Source organism: Sparus aurata, chromosome 19 (assembly GCF_900880675.1).
Source record: "Sparus aurata chromosome 19, fSpaAur1.1, whole genome shotgun sequence".
Classification (NCBI taxonomy): domain Eukaryota; kingdom Metazoa; phylum Chordata; class Actinopteri; order Spariformes; family Sparidae; genus Sparus; species Sparus aurata.
The window spans coordinates 11,067,492-11,090,764 of NC_044205.1; the positions used below are offsets into that span (position 1 = coordinate 11,067,492).

At 40.2% G+C, this 23,273-nt stretch overlaps 1 protein-coding gene across 8 annotated transcripts in view; it reads right to left on the minus strand.

The window, feature by feature from the left end:
* Window positions 1-20,313, minus strand: part of col11a1a (collagen, type XI, alpha 1a) — an 80,330-nt gene extending 60,017 nt beyond the window's left edge. For 3 of the 8 annotated variants that reach the window (XM_030398457.1, XM_030398454.1, XM_030398458.1), the window contains exons 1-5: window positions 19,932-20,313; window positions 14,951-15,115; window positions 14,365-14,578; window positions 11,515-11,677; window positions 2,126-2,251 (exon numbers count right to left, since the gene is read on the minus strand). In XM_030398457.1, the coding sequence (XP_030254317.1) occupies window positions 2,126-2,251; window positions 11,515-11,677; window positions 14,365-14,578; window positions 14,951-15,115; window positions 19,932-20,046 (783 nt within the window). In that variant the 5' untranslated portion in view covers window positions 20,047-20,313. The remainder of the gene's footprint in view (window positions 1-2,125; window positions 2,252-11,514; window positions 11,678-14,364; window positions 14,579-14,950; window positions 15,116-19,931) is intronic. The other 5 variants (XM_030398462.1, XM_030398460.1, XM_030398461.1 and 2 more) reach the window with 2 other exon arrangements.
* Window positions 20,314-23,273: the final 2,960 nt, after the last annotated feature.

Below are 23,273 nucleotides of genomic sequence, written 5' to 3' on the forward strand. Positions count from 1 at the left end.
AGGTCAAGAGACAGAGTGAGAGACCGAGAGAGAGACAGAGAGAGACAGAGAGAGAGAGAGAGAGAGAGAGAGAGAGAGAAAGAGAGACAGAGAGAGAGAGAGAGAGAGAGAGAGAGAGAGAGAGAGAGAGAGAGAGTGGGACGAAGAGAGGTTTAAGCGTTAGCATTAGCATAAAGGATGCAGGCTGCTGCTTTAGCAATAAGATGATACATGTAGTACATATCATCCTGAGCATGTTACAAGTTAAAAGCACTTACAAATGTAAATTATTATTATTGCCAAAACATATTTGAATTGTGGTAATAACTGATGCAACTGAAAAATGGTTAGATGTTGAAGAATGGAAATGTGCATTATAAATCTAAACATTTTATGAAACATTACAAGACACAAAATGTATTGCTATAATGTATTAAACTGTTTCATTTATAATATATATCCTTTACAGTCCAATAATTAAAAAAACATCTTAACCTTATCAATAAACAGTCTTACCAAGTTAAATAAAGCTCTTAACATGTAAACAAATTAGTAAATAAGTGCTAAAACTGTGCATGTGGATCTCATCTGACAAACATGTAAGCAGATGGGCTGTTTAAAAGCTCATAAAACAAAGGAAAGCAACAGGGAAACCTCAAAGACAAAAATACCAGCTGCATTTCAGAGATATCGTAATGGAACTTTCTCACTGCAAGCATGTAAATTACACGCTTCAGGCCTTTTAAGCCCAGCTAGATTAGAGGGGTATGATTTGAAGAAATGCACCCTCCTTTAGTTATGTAGTTCTCCAGCAGTTCCTTATCAAGGAAGCTAAAATGAAACTATACAATATGAAGTGTAGAGAAAACCCTGAGATTTAGTCATTAAGTTTGTCACTCCTTGCTACAACTTGGAAGAGAAGCCTGATGATCACATCGTGTTTAACATATTGAAAATTATAAAATGAAAGTTATGGTATTTGGCACCATGTGTATTTCTGATTATCACATTAATCAAACAAAGATGAATCTCTGAGATTAAGCTGGCACTGACTTAGGCTCATCTTCCACAATTCAATTTTATGACTGGTCAGTATCCATGATTGTTTCCCCTAAAAATCATCTTAATGATTAATGGGCAGAATTAACACAAGATTTACTTGTTTCGCGTAAGTCTCATGCAGATTTAAGTCAGTGAGTACTTAAAATGGCTAATACATCTATGGACAAACAAAGAGATACATATATCGCACTGTATCCTTGGCTGCTGCTTGGTCTTGTCTTCAAATCTCACTCACAGATAAGAGATTTAGAACAGTTGGGGTTAATAGGCGTTTATATACTGCATCCTTGGGTTTTTTAAATATACAACTGAGAGTCAGAGAAAAAGATCGGAGAGAAGCTGTTGTCCAATCAGCATCTTTCATTATAACTTGAATATTTTACACTGTATGTTGATCAATGCTGATTTTTACTCCTCAGCTTCTGCACTATGATCAGTAAATTAACCAACCAATCTTCATGTTGGTACTTTAAATGGTAAATATACATTAAACATCACAGGTCAGACAGCAGCTGTTACCCTGCTTACCCTGGATCAAACATGTTTAAACAAGGTGTACATCTTACCCCACCTCCCATCAGGGACATTGCAGCAGGTAGTTTACTTTTGACAGCTGATGGAGGACACCTGCTATGACATCACTTATAAGGGTGTGGCCAAATAAGCACCATGAGATGATTCAACTGTTGCTGTTATTGTTTTAGTGCATATTTACCATTTAAAGACAATACACAGGAAACTATCAAAACACTTCATTTATCCCTTGAAGGAATTCTCAAGATGTCATAAATCATATATCAAAATGCTCCAGCTTTAATACTCATTAATTGAAACACTTAACCCTTTTAGAAGAAGTACAAAATAAGATTAATACGGCTGCAAAATGACTCGAAATTGAGACTAAATGAACAAAAAAGACATAATGAACAAATAAAACCTGAATGTGTATTTTGCATTTCTACTTTAGGTATAAGCAATAAGCAATACCGAGATGGAAAAGAAAACACTTGCATCCTTATCTTAGAAAATTGAAATTAATCAGGAGCCTTGATTGGTTCTCCCCCAATCCCCTTGGTTGACTGACCTCATCCTCTGGCTCCTGGGCCTGTAGGGAATCGCTGTGGGGAGTGTGACAGTCTGGGCTGTAATGTTCACAGTAGTCGTATGCTGCTTTTGAATCCGCCACAATCAGGAGTTGCTGGATGTCACCCTGCAGATAACAGAAAAAGACACTGGAGTCAGTTCACCATCTTCATTAAGAAAGAATTACACCTACTGCATATGTAATCTTCCCTAACAGATTCAAAAATACACAGCTGACATCAGAACTCACAACGTTGAATTATATTTACAAAGGTTGATGAAATCAGATCACCAGCGACAGACAAGACAGGGCAGCACAGACAGGAAGGTCGTGTCTCATCTTGCTCACACACATACTGGGTGTAGCATAAATGTAAATCTTAAATTGCAGATGTGTTCTCTCGGGTCCCATACACTTATAGAGTCTGGTAGTCAGTTAATCCCCCCTTGTATGATTGAACAGCTTGACACAGAGCCCACACTCACACGGTGCAGGGAGGAAACTTAGTTCAGACACCAGGAAAATTATTATTATCAGCGCTAGGGTTTACCTCAGGAAATCAAATAAACATGTATCATCAAGACACAAGCAACACCTGGCATGACCATGGGTGCTAGAAGACTTCAGTCTTAAGTTGTTATGAGGAACAGCAGTAGCCTTTACCGGATATGAGAATATCACGCAAATGTGCTCGTATAAAACACATTGGCCCACACTAATGGCTCATATTTCATATCCTAGTCAATATGTCAAGTATGAATTTTGGCAGACAAACAAGAAATTCCAGTACATCAGTGACATATATCTCATTTTATGTGTATTTCGTCCTTAGTCTTCTTAATTTTTACACTTATTTTCATAGTGTTTGTTTGTTTTACAGTATTTCTGTTTATCTAATTAGGATAGATTTTCAGAGGATGACTCGTCTACATTTGCTGTTATATCTACCGCTGCAGTACTATTTTATAAAGTTTTAGTTCAACTGTAAAATATCCTGCTCCACTAAATAATTTTGTCTCAACCTTCTAACACACAAACTTGAAGATTAAGCCCACAAGACCACATGGTTAATTATGGTGCCACAGGTGATGAGTGTCAAAGGTCAGGGAGTGTGCTAAAATGAACTATTTCAGAAAATGTAACTTAGAAAAAAAAAAAAAAAGCAACAATAAGCAGTGCTTGTGTCAAAAAAACACAAAATGGTCCACAGGAAAGAGTAAAACCTTTAAACTATCAGACATAGATTGGGAAAGTCACTCAAACCAAAAATTTCTCTCTGTGGTTGGGATGGTATACCACAACCCCTGACACCGTTCCAGCACTGTCTCGCCTTGTTATCAGACCTACAGCCAAAGCATACACTCTCTGCAAGACAGCGACATATTGGCCAAAGCATCTGGATCTGTCTTTGGAGTCTGTAATTGATTGAAATGAGTTCCTGTAGGCTGGTTTTTGAGCCTCTATACACATTGTAAAGACAGTTGTGGGGGGTTCTTCTTTGAGGCGGTGGAAGGGGCATTACTTTGGTTAGGAGGTTTGGAAGGTGACCACACAGATACATGAGCCCAGAGGTAAAAGCCTAATGCAAGTGTCAGCAGGGACATATACATTGAAAGGCAGAATAGGCGATTGGGAGTGAAACAAGAGAGAAATGAAGCAGGCTGAAACTTGTCAGGAGAATGTGTGTGTGTCTTTTTTCTGTTAAAACTACATCTATGGATCCTTAACATGAACCTCAGTATAAACATCCATGTGCTAAGGCTTGTCCCATTGAAAAACAAGCAGCGCTCCTTGAAAACCTTCTCTGTGTAACCATCCATCAACATCTCCTTGCACAGCTTTGGTTTGGCAGTGCAGAGATTTTATCCTGGGTGTCTCTCGGTGGTTTGAGTGCTGCTCTAACTGGATTCCTCTCACTGGTGGAATACATCTCCGGCAGTAAAAGCGTTTATTGTCAGTCAGTTAGAAGTAAGATCCACTGCAGACCCACCACATTTTAGGGTTTTAGGCCCATTCTTCATATTTTCAAATACTTCATCCTGTCTTACTGTTGTGCCAAGTTCCAGCCTTTTAGTTTAGTGGGCCAGCCATCTGATTTCATTTTTACAAAAATGACAACTTGCATCTAAATTGGGTGAACATAAGCATTTGCAACGAATGAATGTGAGCATTATTAAAGGTGGAGTCAGCGATTCTAGAGAAAGATAATTGATTTTTGAGTCTTATTTCCAATACAGACACAAGCTAGGAACGAGTCACCAGTATTTGATTACACAACGATCACCTGTCTCTCTCCAGCATTTCTTGCTCTAACTTAAACTCCCATAAGAGTTAACAACGCACACAGACTGTTTTACGGCCTGGCAACTGGCAATTCAGACACAGTCATTGAAACAGCTGAAGTTAGTTAATGTGAATATATCACTACAGATTCTAATGAAAAAGACCATAAATTTTTCTCCAAACATCAACCAGATCAACAACAAATGTGACCACACATTAAGTTAAAGCATCCTGCCAGTATTGGGAAATATCTGCTTGTGAATGATAATCACAAAAAGTGATTCACAAAGCCAGAAACAATCAAAGTCAGCATCACAGCATTTTTGACTGGTTGCCTTCATTTCTCAGCAGTCCATGGACAGACTAGACAACATTGTACTAGACTAAATAGTAAGAGATCTGCAGCAAATTGAACTTGTTCATCAAAATGGCTAGTTATCCTTAATCATGGCATCATTCCACTTCACTCACTCCTGTCTGAAACATCAGCTGAGATACATTTTCTGTTGGCGTGTACACTACCAGACCAATAACCCTCTAATATCTCTATGGTAAGTATGAGTCAACAGCAAGAAGCTGGTTAGCTCAACTTAGCATAAAGACTGAAAACTGCTCACAAACTCAAAAGCTCACCAATGAGCTTTTTAATCAATATATTGAAAGGGGCCAACAGTAATACCACACGGAAACTGCAGGACTAGGGAATTTAAAAAGTTGTCTGTTTCTGATTTAAGTTTTGGTGCCTAAAACAAAACAGCATTTCAGGCTATGAAATTATGAGCCAACAGGTGTTTTTAGATTTTCAGTGTAGGAAGAATGATGATATGCACCACTTGAAAACATTTATTATACTGAACAAGAAAAGACAAATCTGACCTGCCAAGTGGGCATGGGTAGGTAAACCTAGGTGCCAAGTCTGAAAAGGCCTCAGTTAAGGTGTGTGTATGTGTATGTGTGTGTGTGTGTGTGTGTGTGTGTGTGTGTGTGTGTGTGTGTGTGTGTGTGTGTATGTGTGTTTGGGAAGGCTCAACAGAGAAAGAGAGATCAAGCCTTGGCCTGAGTTAAGTTGACATGTATTACCTCATGTGTCACCCTAAGACCAACAGTGAATGCTTGAACCCTGACTAGAGTCAGCTCTAATTAGTCCATGTCTGAGAGCCACCCGTCTGCACACAAATAGGCTGTGGAGACATGGTGTTCAACCCCCCAGACCAGATCAGCTGCACAACTAGGAAACAGTTGACTGTTTCATTGGAGGGCATGAGTTACATGACAACCCATTCAGTGATAAATGGAAACAATAAAACCAATGATCATGCCTGGGGGAGCTAATGCATGAAAACAATCAAGTCTAAGATTTAAAAGATACAAAAACATTTTATTTTAAAGTGTTGAACTTGAAGAGCACCTATATGAATTAGATAATCATCTATTTGCTTGCCATAACTTGTATTATTTACAGTTATAATTATTTTCTTCTAGGAAAGGCAACCCTACGGGTATGTTTCCTTCCCTTTAATGGTGCATTAACCTATGTTTACAGTCAAAATTGAAGCCAAGCTACCTACCAAACAAGACCAAACTCACAAATGGGAGAGGAGGCACAAGAGAAACTGATGTCAACTCAGGAAGGGAACACCAGGAGTTCTCCAGAGACAGACAGTCAGGGATTAAGAGAGAGCAGCTGGTATGGTAAAAGATGTTTTGTGCTGGGAAACACCTGGGGAGAGTTATGCCGAGGCTGTGGGCCTGTCTTCCATTGCAAACTGCTGAAATAAAAGCCCTTGGCAACTTGGAGCAAGGCCAGGGCTCCAAAACATTCCCCTTCTGGCTACAGTGGAGCTCAATGCAGCACAGAAACAGGCCAACGAGGCTGTGTGTTAATGACTGTAGTGTCAGAGGTCAACAAGGAAAAGAGAGAGGCAAAAGGAGAGGACCAGGGTCAAGATCAACGGCTGAGACTTGTGAATCATTTGAGAAATCTCTCTACCTGCTATATCTGCTGTTTTGTCATACATGCTTTTTCCACCATAAGTGGAATTTAACTGTTTAAGTGCACCATCAGCTTTTGAAAAACATCCAAGGGCATGACAATTCTTAAAATCAGAGGATGATGAATGATGATTATGATGAAAATCTGTGGTAAAATTTAGTACATGTTGGAGGAATGTAACTATGTGCAATTACCACTGCACAAAAGCACAATTTTGAAGTCCATGTACTTTATTTTAGCATTTAAATATTCAGTTACTTGAATGGTCACTCCAATACATTTTGGAGGCAAAGGTTATACTTTTACTCCAATACATTTATTTGATAGTTATTAGTTAGATTATTGAGTATTAATAGGCAATTGATCCTGACATGTAGCCAATCAGATTGTGTTGTGGGTGGCACAATGAGTAAGACCGAGTGTGACTACGGATGGAGAGCGGTAGCTGCGTCATGGCCAAAGTTGCACATTTTTAAGTTGTGTCTGCTCAGAACTATCAGTGCTTTTACACATTACTAAATCTGAAATGTGTGAACTGAATACTCTTACTGCATTTAATTTAATCAAAACTCTGATGCTTTTACTTACATTGTGTTCATCACCACTTAAATACATTTTTCAATCTGTTTACCGTCAGGTAGGTACATTAGGTTGCGATAACATTGGCCTTGAAGTGCTCTGTGATGCAGTGCTAACAGGAACAGAGAAATGAAAAAAGGAAAACTGACAGTACAGAGCTCAACTTCCTTCTCTATAAGCACTATCTACCTTGACCTCATCCTGACCACAAGGCACCAGGGGATATAAATACAGATGGAAGGGGTCAAAGGTTACAGCAGTGCATGGTATAAGCAGATAGATTTGTGATAGACAGCTCGGTGAGCTTTTCTAGACTGAAATCCAACTGCATGCTATAATTACAGGGTGAGTGCAGGGCATCACAAGAGAAATCAAAACACAAGTAGTCATCACCATCAGTCCTTTGACATACCTTTGCCCAGGGCAACATACCTTTAGTCCAGCAATAGCTAACTGTAATTAGACAGACCCACAGGACAATTAGTCACTCCCTTAAAGTCTATACAGTACAGTTTCCCTGAGAAGAGGAAACAAAAACATCAACAAAAGGCAAAGGGAGCTCAGCCAGACAGTTTTAGGTCAACTGTCCAAAACATGACCTTAAAGGGTCTTTTGTGTGGCATCAAGAAACAGAACACCTCAGACCCATCTTGTCATTAATATTAGACAGATTGAGCTCTGATGACTGTTCACTTCCCATAAGTAGATGGAATAGGAAGGTATGTAAATGAGGGTGCTCAATTAAGACAGGTAATGTCAGCCAGCCATGAATAGACGGTCTCATGGCTTTAGCACAGTAGGGAGGCCTCAAGGTGGGGAGGGTGGATAGGGAGGGGGAGGTGGTGAGCAGGGGAGAATATGCAGGGAGGGGAGGGATAGAGGAAATGAGGAAGGCCTAACGGGGCAATGAAAGACTCCCATTCATCCAAACCAGATCCCTTTGCGACGGTGGTCGCCTCAAACCTGGGCCAGGTATGGTATGAATAGACGCTTATGAAAAATGCAGGTCAACTTGTGAAAACAAATCTGAGTTTCAATAAGAAAGCAAATGATTTAGTATTATTGAATTCATTATTAAATCTACTGACCTACCACAGTGGCTAAAAAAAGGAATACACACTAACCTTTAGATAAAACTGTATATAAATACTGCCAAGTCAAATGAACTGTCCACATATTTCTTACATTCCTGCGTAATTCTTATACGTAAGTTATAGTGTAATCACATCAACTATAGTGACCAATTAAACAAAAAAATCTAACATACCTTTCAACAAAACTAATTTCACCTATTAATTTATTTTCTCTGTATAACCAGAGGCTTGAATGCTGAAGGCCATGGTATTTCCTTTCCCTGTATTTCCCAGCATGCATTAGGCCCTGTGGATCTCTGAGGAGAGCAGGGACAGAGAACAGACAGGAGACCTGTTCCAAAAACCACACAGAGAAGACCCTGTTAACTGACTTATGGCTCCTATTTTCAGCCCCTCCACTGGCAGACCTCTGAGTGGACACACTGTCTCATACAAATGTTGGCTTCAGTGCCCTCTCATAAATCTAATCAAAACTAAAATCAAATCTACCATTAAAACTTTGCCCCTAAAAAAAACTGTCAAACAAACTGATTTATTGTTTTATCCTGATGTTTTTTTTATTTTTATTTAGTCATTTATTTACAATTATAATATCCATCTGTTTACCTACACTTCATCAATGCACACATGCATGTCATAATCCAAAAGACCTTAGTGTTGCACTTGGTCAGTGAGAGCAAAAATACAAGACAAAAATCTGAAGTACAATTTAATGAGTGACATAGAGAGACTCATTGAGCACACACACACACACACACACACACACACACACACACACACACACAATATTAGGGGCTATCCCTGTGGTGAAGACAAGGCCTGCCAAGAAAATATGCCTGCTTTAAAACATGAGTGGCAGCATCAATCATTCAAACGTTGTGTCAGAATAAAGCCCAGTCATTCTTGCTGCCCATAAACAAATCAGCCCTCTCTCACGGGCACACACAGCCCCCACACAGCCTTAGAGTGACCTTTACTTCTCACCAGCGAGGACCACAAGCGTTGTGACAATTCAGCCATTGTGAATCATTATTTACATCGGCTGAAAATCCCTGACTAAGGAGATGATAGCCATCTCTAAATCTCATAAAGTTATAATGTAAGTAGGTAATGTAGGTTTGTATGATTTTGTTCCAGTTATTTGTTATTATTGAAAAATGGTCAGTTGTGTCTTACATGGCATTGAGTTTGTGGTTTCTGTTGGCTCTATGTCTGTTAAGTTGTTATAGGTACTCATGTCAACAACCCAGTTCTACTTATTCTTGTGTCAAACAGCAGCCCTCTAAAAGAGCCTGACTTTTTCAGAATGCTGTTTTTTATTTCAGCTCACCATTCAATACAATCTCAGCCATGAACCTGCTTTGAAAACTATACGCTCCAGACTACCACACAGCAATTGGATATTGTACTTCCAAACAAACAGACCCCAGGCAGTTCGGATTGGCTTCACACCTCCTCTACTTTAGTGTCCAACGGCTGTGTGATCAGCCCCCCCCCTCCGTTCATGCTATACAGTATATGACTCGCAGACATTGAGAGAACTCGTAAAGTATACGGACAACACCACCATCATAAGCTGCATTACAAACAACGATGAGACGTCATATCAGGAGGAAAACAATAATCTTGTACTATTCAATGTCCTGCACCAGTTTCTTGTCAACTTCACAGAGGAGCAAATATAACACGAAACTAGCATGTTACATGCATGGCTGAGGACAGGAAGACTTTGCAGTGGGTGAGTAAACTATTGAATCTACTGAGCATCAGTGATAAAAGTGAAGTGAGATGTCTGCACAGAGCCTAGAGGATACTAAATGACAACACCCACCCAAGCCACGGTCTGTTTGCCCTGCTGCTGTCTGGCAAGAGATACAGAAGTATTTGCTGCCGTACCATCAGACTACAGCGCAGCTACTTTCTTCCGGCTGTGAGACACCTGAACTCATCCTCCACCATGAATTGATTTTCTAACCTGATATTTAGTTATAAATCAGTCTGTGTATGCTTTTCATTATAATTCATCATGCAACAATTATGCATTGCATAATGACAAATAAGTTAATCTTGAATCTGGTCAGAGAGCCAAATTTGCCAAATAATGATCATTTTTACAAACAGCGAATTATATAAAAACAAACTATTTTCTATATCAAACATACAGTACATGTCTCTTCTATCAGAGACGCTACGTCTCCTTGAATCACAGTAAATGGATGTATAGTAAAAAAAAAATTGTATTTGACTGGAGACATCCTCAAACATGTCAAACCACACAACTGATCTATTGTGAAAGCAGCAGTCTTTCTTCTCTTGTGCCAAGTAAAACATACTTACATGACAGGATCATAAAATGTTTCCCAACTAATATGTAAAGTAGAGATCAACAGTAAAGATAAATACAACTACTATTGCACTTGCCACAAATTTAATAAAGTCAGAAATCCATTCATTGGTGGTAACCATTTCACTTCAAGTAAATGCAAGCCATCAGATTAAAAGTCAATCCAGGAGAATATTTCAACAAGGCCAGTTATTTTTTGGTAAACCTATTACACGTGAAGTTTCGGGTGGCACTAATTGTCTCTAATTACAAGGTAAAGAGAAGCTTTAACAAAGGATCTGAGAAGCCTGAGAAGTTTACCAAAAGCTCATGTGTGCTTTGCAGCAAAACTCAAACAAACAAACAAACAAGCAATAATAATGTACAAAGGGCAGCCAAGTGCAACCGCTTTGACATGGCTAAGGTCCAAATCTCAGAAAATATCACAAATTACATTAACCAAGCAAGAAAGAGTTGAAGCCATTGTATCATTGTCCATGTACAGTTACTAACTGTTTGGGTAGATGAACAGCTGATGAACCTCAGCTGATTCGTCACAAATCCCAAATCCATCAACCAAATCACATTAATATGTGTGCTTGTTTCCAGTACTATGATTTTTATTCATTTTTCATGAACAGTACTTAAGTTACGGTAAATTAATTTGAAAAGTTCAGCTAGGACTCTTCTGCCTGTCGTCAAACTACACTACTATCCACCAGCCTGGATAAAAGGCCTCAGATATCTCAGTTCTATATATGTTATATATGCAGACCTCATCATAAAATCATAAGAACTGAAGGTGTACAGATTCACTCTGGTTTCTATCATCTCCATATTCCTTGGCAGCATCAAAGCGTCCGACTCAATGGGACTTATACTAAAAACCCCTTAGGCAAAGCACTTCAAAATACTGCAACCTCCTGTAACATTTAGAATGTGGACACACAGTAAATGGCACTGATTTTCAGGGCACCTCATCAGTCACAGAGGGTTGCTGCACCAGTTCTAATCAATATGTCAATACGCAACATAGTAATGACACCATATACGCAGCTTAAGCAACTCAATCACAATTAACAGGTTCCTACAGTCCTCCCCACTGAAAATACTTCACCTGGAAAACCTCCTCATCCAGGATCCTAGTGCCGAACACTGTGATGCCTTTGGTGTCGATGGAAGGGTGGTCACTCCTGAGGAGACTTTTGGTGATCTTCTTCTTACAGTCTACAATGATGGTGACCGTCTTCTTCTCCACACTGATGGCCACACGGTGCCACCTGGTCAAGGACACAACAAGGAGAGGTAAAAAAATAAAAGAAGCCAAGGTCAGAAAGGATAAATATCACTGATAAGAACACATTGTGAGTGTACCATATCAAATGTAATCATTGAAACTAGAGCATGATGTAACATAAGCGACATTCAAAAATCAGAATAATGAATACTTTGTAGGTCAAATGTTTCTGTGAAACGTGTGATTTTATTCTATGAGTACCTCTAATGAGATTATAATCCACCTATAATACGTCACAACGCATTACACAGAGAATGAAACTGAATACTTTGTTGTACAATTTGGTTCATGACAGAAGTAAATGCTCAGAGAAACTTGAACTTCAACTTATGTTTGATATTTTTCAATGGACAACACCTATAGATACAAAGGGTTAATCGGTGTCACACGTGAGTCTGACACCTCCTTTGCCTCTGGACCGTTTGCCACTGCACTTAAGGGCTATTGCATACCAGGCAGCAGTGGACCACATTCCTGGCCCCACACTCTGGCCCTGTTTAACACGGGATTACACTCATTAAACTCCAAACTTAATCCTCCTTCTGGGTTACTCGGCATGACAGACATGGTGAACATTGTGGAAAGTGTGTGTCAGGATCCAGGAAGGCCTGCCTTGCCAGAGCAGGAGACACACAGTCAAAACATTGTTCTGAGGTGGAAGATGAAACCTGGCACAAATGCAGCTCAAGATGGCAATATAAGAAGCATTTACTACAGGCACACATGCATATGCAATATCATATTAGTATATGTTAATAAATTATAAAAATGAAGTCCTTTCTGAACACAGCTACATCATATAGACACATTCTAGGGCATGCAATGGGGATCAGGAGGAAAATAAACGTGCAACAATCTCTGGGTTTAGCAGCACAACAGGAAGGATTACTAGTCACCATATTTGGCAGAAAAGCAAATGTTGACTTCAATAGGTTTAAACAATGTCTACTACTGAATTGCATTATGATCAGGAGACGAAGAGTAACAATGCATTTGAAAAAAGCAAATATAAACAAAATCTTTTGAAGAGCATGTTTAAAGAGCTTAAATGCTGCATAATTGATGGTATACAGTGGAACAGCTCACTAGAAATCTTTCTATTCACCTCCCTTTCCCTTTAAAGAAAGGGATTATGCTCTTTTTCACCTCATCAATATCATCATTGTGCTTCTCTTTTCAAGCTTGGCGTATGCTTCTTAGTAACAATGAATACATCCACAGGGATTGCAGGCTGTACGCAGCCTGAGCTGTAGTCACTAAAGATTTAGACAAGGCCTGGAGCTGGAATGCATCCAGACCAAGTAAAAGAGTTAAAAATCCTCTACAGAGAACACTGCTCCTTAGACAGTGGGTCACAAAAACTACAAAATGGACAAAACAGCCCAACAAAGCTGGCTTTGTTGTAACCTGCACATAAAGCAGAGTTATTGCTGACATGAGACTCTTGAGGGATTTATCAAGCCTCCATCTATCATGATAACTTTGTACACACTAGATTTCATTTTAAGCCAATCTGGGTCACAAAAATATTGTGACCCGGTTATGACTTCCTTCAAGAGCTCAAAAAACAAACTCTCCTCACATAGCATGCTCAGCAAGTGCAGAAAACTTTAATAACATTGTAAGACACTATAAAATACTATTTTGAATAGGGCATTTTCCCAGCAGCCTATCTGCTTATTTATACCCCAGTTGCCCCTGCACACAGGCTCATGTCAGCTAAGCTGAAGCTCTGAGTGAGAATTCTGGGATTTCTGGACCTGGGAGCAGATAATCAGGTTTATGCGAAAAGGTTAGGAGAGCTGTTTCTTGTTGGGTGAGGTAATCCATGGGGGCAAAAAAGAGGTTTAGGACAGCCCCCTTTCTCCTCTTTCCTTTCCCCCTCTCTAAAATAACAGAGGCAGTGAGTTCATGGATGGGGTCAGGTTGCCCATAGCAGTCCCTGCTGTGCCCCAATAATCCAGTGTCTCCCACTCTCTGACCTGTCTCTGTGCCCGTGGACCCCTGATGTGATGGATAATCCGGTCATGAGCACCTGTGGTGCAACACTGAGAAGATCTTGGTTGTTTTCTTGCTTTTATCAAGAAGACGCACTCAGTGGAAACCTGTACATTTTGGAGTGTTCGAATGCTTTTGTGATTAAACTAGTTCGAAGATGATCAAAATGCCATTAAAAACACTTATTTTCATTATGAATTAATCATTATAATTTTTTTCAAGATTAATAGATAAATCATTTAGTCTATAAAATGTCCAAAAATTGTCCCATCACCCATCACAATTTCCCAAATTCCAAAGTGACATCTTCAAATTGTCATCTTTAAATTAAATGGACAAGAAAAGCAGTAAATCCTAACATTTAAGAGGCTGGAACCAGGTAATGTTTTCGTAAATATTTGTACTTAAAAAATGACAAAAATAGTTATTTTCTTTTGATTAAATAATTACTGCAGCTCTACATAGCATGGGCAGGTTTTAAGTCCCGTTGGATTACACTCGGTATGTTCCTTTTGCACCACCTAGCATTTCTAACTCAAAGCCTCAGCTCCCTCCCCTCTTTACTCCCCTCCCTGCATGTCACAACACAAACCCATTCCTTCCGAATCAGAATTAAGTGTGTGCCAGTGAGAATCTGATGTTACTAGAGTGAATGTTTGATTTCTGACGTACTTTCCGTCAGCGAGGTTGAGATTTCGGAATAGAGGGTAGTCCTCCGGTGCTGGCTTGCCAGTCTGATCCTCATACAGGAAGACAGGTGAGCGTCCCACTTCAACACCAAGCTGCTGGACCCCCTGCTCGCTGTAAATGGACAGTAAAAAGGACTGGAGGCCGGACTTGGGGCGCACTGTGGTCAGGATGGAGAAGTCCTCAGGAAAAACACCACCTGTACGTTAAAAAGAAATTGTTTTATCAAACTGTGTCATTGATGTATAACACAATACAATGATGTGGCATACAACTACTTTATAAAAGTGTTGCATACTTATCTTCATTGATAAATGAAATAAAAACACTTTGAGAAGATGTCAGGTAGTATAACAGTGTTGTGCACTTCGAAAAATAAAACGTAATTAAACATCATCTAAATCAAAAGTCTAGTTTAGATCTACAGAAATAATGTACATGCATATGACTCCTAAAAAACAACAATCAAGTGGAGAATCCACTGTCAAAGGACACCTTTGAAGTAGACAATTAAAACACCAGTTTACACATGATGGTTGAAAGTGGTTAAAGGTTGAGAAGTTCATCTTACCAGGGAATAACTGCGTGGTGGGGGCACTGATCTGGACCTGCTTGGCAACTCTGTAAGCTGAGTCCGGCTTTGATGCTCTTCGGTTTGTGCAAAATCCTGATATTTTCGTCACTCCTTCAGGGTAATTTTGAAATTCTAATACCTTTAGCACATCCACTGGTTCTGCTGATCAGGGGAGCAGACAAAACATTGGTTAGGCTGCAGCACTGGCATTTGTAGAAAACATTTGGTTACAGGTGTGCTTGGTATCCACACCATGACCCACACATGGATGACAAAGGTGAACATTAAATGCATACTATACCAAAGCACCCAACTTCACCCTCATAATGACCAGTCATGCCAGTACCAATAGTTATTTCCCTGTGTCATCAAAATGACACTATGGCACATTTGTATCATCAACACTAACACCCTATCTGTGATTAACTTGAACTATTATTCAATAATAATTACTCATTTATAAACATTCAACAACACATCTACATAAAGTTTAGCCGGAAAATGCTGCTTTCTTGTGGAAATGTCTCTGTCAAGACCAACCAAAGAGCATAATGAACAATGTGCCAACACGGATCGACTTCTATAACACACCTGGATGGGTTTACCTTGATAAGGGTCAGAAGAGGGTTATTTCTGATGTACTTTATATAAAAGGTGCTTGTGTTGCCTAAGACTAAAGTGCTGCAGTATATTGACCCTCTGTTGCGTCTGCAAAATGAGAACATAAACGTTACCTAGATACCTCCCTTTCGAAGAATATAATCTCTACTAGTGCTAGTGTACAGCCTTAAGTGTGTTTTTCTATTAATATATACCACATTTTGCTGAAATAGTATTTTGTTAGTGTATAGTAAGTGGTAATAAGATGTATTACTTCACGCCACAGAGCAGCATCTGACTAAAATGGGCAATACAATGGTCAACTGTTAAAGGTAATAATACTAATCTGTTTTGTGGGGTAAATAAACTGGCCAAGGTGTTTAAAGGCATCAGCAAGCCTTTTTCTGGCAGCTCTATAGCCACTGTTTTGGTTGGCATTTAGAGGTCATATCACTCTGAAAGTTTTGTTTAACTTCTTGATAAAACGGGATCTCAAAAAACGTGTGATGTTGCCCTTAATGCTCTCTGGTCAGAATTCCAGCTGTGGCAGGGAAAAAGCAAATGAAGAGCCTTTGAGCCTTTGTTTGTTTCATTCAGTTCAGAATATAGCTGGTGGTTTGGGGACAAGTTGCTGTTTCAATATGAAATGAATATGAAGGTGCCTCAAGCATTGGTCATACAAATGGTTTGCACAAGATCATCAATTAGTTAGAGTTGATTAGAATGCTGTTTGATTCAGACCTAGAAGACAAGAATCCTGCTGTAACTATGAGTTTTTATGGAAGGCAGTCAGGATAACATATTGAATGGTTATTTTTAGTTATCTGTCTTTACTTTATCATGCTAAAGACGCTTTCAAGGGCCTGGCCTACATCTGGCCTCCTTCTCTTATACAACACCTGCAAGGTACCAGATGCAGATCATAATGATGACAAAGGAGCGGGTCTCGATCAGTCGGTAGTACAAAACTCTGTACGCAGTCCAAAAATGCAAAGATTTTAAATAAAAAAAGAAATCTGCAGAACTCTACCAACAAGCCAACAATTGGGGAAATTTGTGTGGCATGATTGAGTCAGAATATATGAGCGTCCTCGGTGTCAATCCAGCTAACTCCCATTTCAACCGAGGACAGAGAAAATAAAGATAAGCAAAACTGTGTAAACACATCCAGAAAAAAAAAACGTTAGGCTTAGAGCAAAGTCAGCAAACTGTTACTCCATAGGAATGCCAGTACTAAGGACAACTCTTCCATTTTTGTAGCTTGTGAGGATGAACCAGCTACTTTCTTTGGACAGTGAACTGAGGACCTCATTGTGAGTTCCTGCAGAGCTGCTTTCAGTTCAAACTCCAGGACTCATATGTTCCAGATGTGGCAATTTGGCCAGGCTACGACCCTCACACAGAGGTGCTGAGAAAATGTCAATACTGGCCAATCCATTAAGGTGGCCAAATGAGTGTGCACAGGTTTTAAAAGAGTGCATCTGATGAGCTGGTGTGAGTTTGCCCCCAGGGCTGAACAAACAGGCCATATGGTTACCAGCAGAACTCCTGGACCTTCTTCAGTGTGGCGCAAAGAAAAATTCTAGCCAGCCCTGAGGTCAAGCAAGAAGGCATGTATTGCTCAGTTATTGGACCATCTGAATATGAATATGCAAATGATAGAAGCAAACAAGGAAGGGAGGAGCAGCATGACACATTACCCTAAGTCATAGATTGCCTAATTTGATATCATCTCCATCATGTTAACAGGTGTACTTGGATGTCAAAAGTGTGTTCCAAGAGATAACATAACACCATTCTCAGTACAGAGGCCAAAAATTCTCTCTCAGCTCATGACATAACAGAACATGTAAGACTTGAGCATACTGATATCATTAATCCCCCTTCCTCCGTGTCATTTTCAGCCCTTACAACTTCACAGAAAAGGTGAAATTGGCTGGTAAATGGAGGAGGACCTTTTCACCTGCAGCTCCCTGAGACTCTAATAATATCTTCAGCCAGAATGTCTCTCTCTATATATCCCCCTCTCTCCCACTCTCCCTCTCTCCTTCCTTCAACTTCCACCATGCTGCCGGCTAAAACAAGACAGCTTTATGCTGGTGTCATACCAGAGAAACTTCAGCGAGACCTACCCAGTTTTTCAAAGCATTTTTTCCCTCTACGCTTCTCCCCTTGCTTTTCCTCTCTTCAAACCCGTTTACTGTATACCTACATATGAATATCAAAGCATGTTATCACACAGTGTTCTGTAAATCCCCAAAAGCTGTGTAATCGAAAAAGCATTGCAATGTATAGGATTTGAGTTTGAATTATTTTGAGCACAATTTCAAGTGTGTTGCGTTAAGTGGAGGACGAAAAGCTTGCCTATGACTACATAATACATGACAGCTACACAGGACAAAGGTCCAGCGAGGAGCTGATTAGCTGACATTCCCGGTTGTGCACATTAGGAAGAGGACTCTGGAAATGCTAGCTTTGTCTGCTGGAATGCACATCTGAGCCTGCGCCCCGGGGGCTGAGAAAACGTGTCTGTACACTGCTAGATGGAGAGGGCACCCTGCAGAAACAGCTTCGGCTGACTGAGACAGTGGAACACAGAGCCTGCAGCGGAATACTTAACATTTAAAAAGAGAGGCAGGAGCTGATGAGATTGGAAAAGTGCAATTTCTAATTGGAAGTATGATTCCAGTCCAGCCAGTCCTTCAGAACTATCAGGCTCTAATCCCAGCAGGAAACAACGGACTATAAAAGCAAGAAATTGTGAGTAGGTAAATAAATAGAGAGCGAGGCAAACTGATTTGTCTTGTGTAAATTAAAATGGCAATGACACTATGTTAACCCTTTTTTCTTCCTTCAGTTTCACAAATTATTTGGTGCTCATGAAGTATTTTTAAAACCCATATCAGAAACATACACCCATGTTAATTAAAAAACAAGGTCGAATTTCCATCCTGGAAAATTGTCATTACGGAGACACAAGATGTATTTCAACTCTCTGCGTGTATCTTAATGCAAAATAGATCATTAGAGAGCTGTCTATAGGCCCATGTAATCCCGAACCCTGTGACTTGGGGCCATTATGGCTGCAGGCTAAGCCCATATGCAGGCCTGCTCTTTGAAGGCTCTGAAATCATAGGGAAGTGCAACAAGGACCATCATCAAATAACTGCTCAGTACTTAGAGGGGAAGCATTCCCACCGCTCACACAACACAGCCTTGTCCTGCAGCCGACCAAACATCTAAGTGCAAAGTTGAGGGGAAGAGCGAGGGAACTGGGTGGGGGGGTGCACAAGTCAGCTTTTGGGCTTCAGTGTGGACCAGGGCAGTGTGGAGATAGGGTCAACCTGTCTGACCACTTAGCCCCCTGCAGACCAAGAGGGGCTTTGCACTCTGCACTGACAGGTCTGAGATCCACTGAGGCCTTTGTAAAAATGCACTTCACTAATACCCACTTATTATCACACTTGCACAGTTCACTAACAGAACATCCTTTTGTCTGCAAAAATGTGTGTGTCTCATAACCTTCAATTGACCATCTATCCTGGATAGTCTACCCCCCTCTTCACATTTCCAGTGTAGTCATCTGTGAAGAGTTGGCTTCTTATGAGTACACAAAAAAATCAGGTCAACATAAAAAAGATGGACAATATCACAAAACTCATCTCGACAAGCAATATGTTTGCAAGTCAGTGAGTGACATCCGTGGTTTCAGTACAATTCAACTGTAAGTGACATGTCATCCGATCCAGGGTCTGACATAGATGTCCTGTGTAATCTGACTGAGGAAACCCACCCTGCTAACCGTGTCCACATCCACCAAGCGGACCACGATACGAACAAGAGCTTTCTTTCAACCTCAGTCAGTCTTAAAATGCAGGGCTCTAGAAGCACATACCAGAAGTTTGGGATGAATTTAATTAGGCGAGGTGTTTCATCCTCGCGGCGGATAGTTTCCATTCATGCGTAAAAGTAGCCCGCAGTAAGGTGTATGTGAGTGAACATGGTGTTTTGGCCAACAAAATATGTGCACCTCAAGCTATTCCGCTGAGAGCATGTGTTGTCTAAAACCGAGTTTAACAGCCCACTTCCCTACAGGAGTGAGCAGGGTACACTTTTACTGTATCTACGCTTTTGTTTGGAGACTTCCACATAACGCTCGCTCATATAGATGGATACGGCACAGGTGAACTGGCACTGATGTAACTACTTTGATTGAAGAACGGGAAAATCTGAACTGGACAGTGAACATGATGCCGCTGTGTCCAGGTAAATCTGTTACGCCCCCAAGCTCCATCATCAGTAAGCGAGTCTCCCCAGCCTGTTGCCGCTCCGTCCCCTTTCGGCCAGATAAAGTTCATTTGGTCTCTAATAATCTTACCTGCTGTGACACTGGCAGCCTGTAGAACCAGGAATAAAGTGATGAATGCGGTTACAGTGGAATCCATAAGCCACCTTTTCGTTTTCCACCTTGTGGACCACCTTTGCATCTCCATGGTTGAGCGCCCACAAGTGAATAAAACTTTTGGGCGACTTCAGGTGATTTTTAAAGACGTCCCGTCCACAATCCCAAATGTTGATGGAAACTGTCCTACAAAAAAGCCATAAGTGAGGAGTTTCTGCCTCTTCTTTCAGCCACACAGAGGCCCCCGATCCTCCTTCCCAGTGCCCAGCCTTCACAGTGAAGGTAGTCGGGCTTTAACCGAAGCGCAAAGAGTGCAGCCGGTACACTTGGTGCGTCCACAGACAGGAGGGCTGGGCAAGCTCCACAAACCGGAGCCACGATTACAGGGAAGCGACAAGGAAACCAGCCCCCGATTAGCAAATCACGGGGCTGGAAATTCTCCTTCGGGTCCACCCATTAGCTTTGTCATGCGCCCCCACGTCTCTCCCAACCAGCAAATCAAAGAGTGACAAAGTTGGGAATGATTTTGGAATAATAAAATGGAAGAAGTGGGCATGCAGGGTCTTTCAGTGATTGTGTCCTCAATCCACTAATCTCACACAACCTGAGCTGGCAGATAACGGAGGATACTTGCAGGATAAATACATTATTAAGTCAGCAAAATTATTTTTATTAACTGTTTCAGTAAAACATACTCCCCCACTACTCCTCACTGACAGTGAAACACACATTTAATAAATCTGTGCAGACATTGGATCAGCTATATTCCAGTTGAGACCTGGACCTACTGCCACAGATCACAGATGTTTTTTTCACATATACACAGGATAACATATTTCATTTATGTTGTAACATTTTGTATCACATTCAGCAGTGATATAACCTACATAACAATCATATTACATTCTACTTTCCCACATTTTAGTACATTTTAAAATACTTACATGTTAGACATTGATTGTATCCACGGCAGTCGAACAATGGCAGGTACGACATCATCACTTGGACAAACCACACGCAGAACTTCCATACAACCTAATACTACAACTGATAGTAATAATAATGGCAGTTTGATACGATCAGTTATGATTATGATTTCCTAATGATTATTTTATCATTCTAGAATCCAAAGCGTAATTTTTTCCCAAGCCTAACCAAAAAATTCACAGTATGTCATGATACATGAAGTGCATGTCAACAAGCTTCATTTTGAACGTCTTACCAGATGTTGCATATGTATTATTGCTAACTTAAATGCGAACCCTTAACATGCCAAATTAATACTAGAGGGGTAAGTAGAGCATCATAGTTTAAAGCTTAAGGCAACTGACCAAGTTGCCATATTTGACAATATTAATATTTTTCATATCAGTATATTGGGAGGGGGCATTCAGGGTGTAGTCGAATCTCCGGGGAGGATGTGACCAGTCATCCAGTCATGCAATAACACTGAGCATCCTCTCTGATTCCATTTTTAAAAACAAAAAAATAAAAAATAAAATCAGATCTATTTCTTTTCTCTTTACTTACACCATGCTTTTTATTCATTTATTTTGTGAATGACAACTGAATTTATTCGTTTCCTTATCATCAAATAGATCTAAAGTGTAACAATGCATTTAAAGTTACCTGCTATGAGAACTGCAATCATCTGCCAACAGTGTAAGATAACTCCACTTGTTCCCAGTGGTTTCTGATATTTCAACAGTTTCCTGCAAATGACTGAATATCCTGAAACATGACACAATAAGGCAAGTTGACCAAAACACACTTTTGGACAATCCAACAGACTGATTGCTGGGGGACGACGGATTCCAGGGTTCCTCAACTAATGGCCTTTTAGAAGCAGGGGTCAGTCCAGAAGACAGTCAGCTCCTTGTATCTCTTGGCTCACTCTAGTGAAGGCATGGATCCCGACCAGGCTTCGTCTGTCAGCCAGCTCAACCTTTCTAGCCAGCCAGACTCAATCTGTGTCCCGCCAAACGATATCAGATGCTCGTCCTGGATGCCCACTGGCAAAAAGTAGAGCCATTTCTGTGCGACGAATCAGTGTCTGGGCAGAGCAGGTTTCATGCTACATCTTGTCCTCTCATGGTTCAGAGAGCAGGGGCAGTCATTTCCAAACTGACTTCTAGTGTGTTCCAGAGGATCTTGCGATGATCCGAGACACCAGAAAGATTCCTTTACATTTCATTTTAAGAATGAAGAAGTCCTTGGCATTGCTTTTACTTTCTAGTTTCTAGGAGGTTGCACTTTCTTACAATAATCTGCCACATTCTGTTTTACAAAATAATTGATAGGCTTTGCTTTGAACAGTTGGGAATGTACTTCAAAGCAGATATTAGTAATGGTGAGGCAGTCAGTAAAGGGTGATGCAATTGAAAGTTGCTAGGGTGACAGCAGCAGATGGCAGCCTCAGGGATAGTGAGACGTGCGTATGATTTAGAGTTTACTGGTTTGGTTTCCTGTCAGATGGGGAAAATCTAGACAATGACCAAGTCACATTTCCCCTTTATTCTAGAAATGCTACCACCAAATACCCCATAACGCATTGTTTATTGTGGCCAGAAGTAGAAAATTAGAAAATACAGTTTAGGAAGCATTGAGATTTATAAGACCATTTCTGGTAAATTACACAAGTAGATACAGTGTTCAAGAGTGTCACAGTGATGCCCTGCACAGTGAACATTTGACAGTCATTAACCTAAATTCTTTTCATTTGACAAGTAAGATTTTAACAGTTTCAGAACTCTAGCTTTGTTAGAATTATTTCAAGTCTAAACATTTTATTAGTAATTATTTGTAACCAAATATTCTCCAATGATTACTGCCAGTATGTGCATGTAATTGTTATTAGCTGTGATTACAGTGACAATCAGCCTTTGTCTAAAACAGTTACGGTCTTCACTAATGAGATGGCCCAAAAACCAACACATAACTAAGCCAACTAACGGCTAACAGAAAAGTGATGAATAATCTCTCTGGCTATGCTGTCTACACACTTATTATTGTAGCAGTTACAATAAGTGATTCTGTACAGTAACTTGTGTTGGCTAATGCCTTCAGTAAGGAATAAGTTACAGTGTGTAGCAAGTTTTGACCTGCAAAAAAACATTTTTTTGTAACAATGGTGCTTATCCATCCTGCTGCACAAGCCAAAATGTCCAGTTTCTAAGCAAAGATATGTGAAATGATGTTACATACTGAACCCAATCAAATATTTGAGCTAGCTCTAGCAAATAGCTCTAGCTAATAGTGTCAAAAATCTTGATATATCAACACATATATATTCTTATCTAGCGCTCTCTTCTCTCCAAC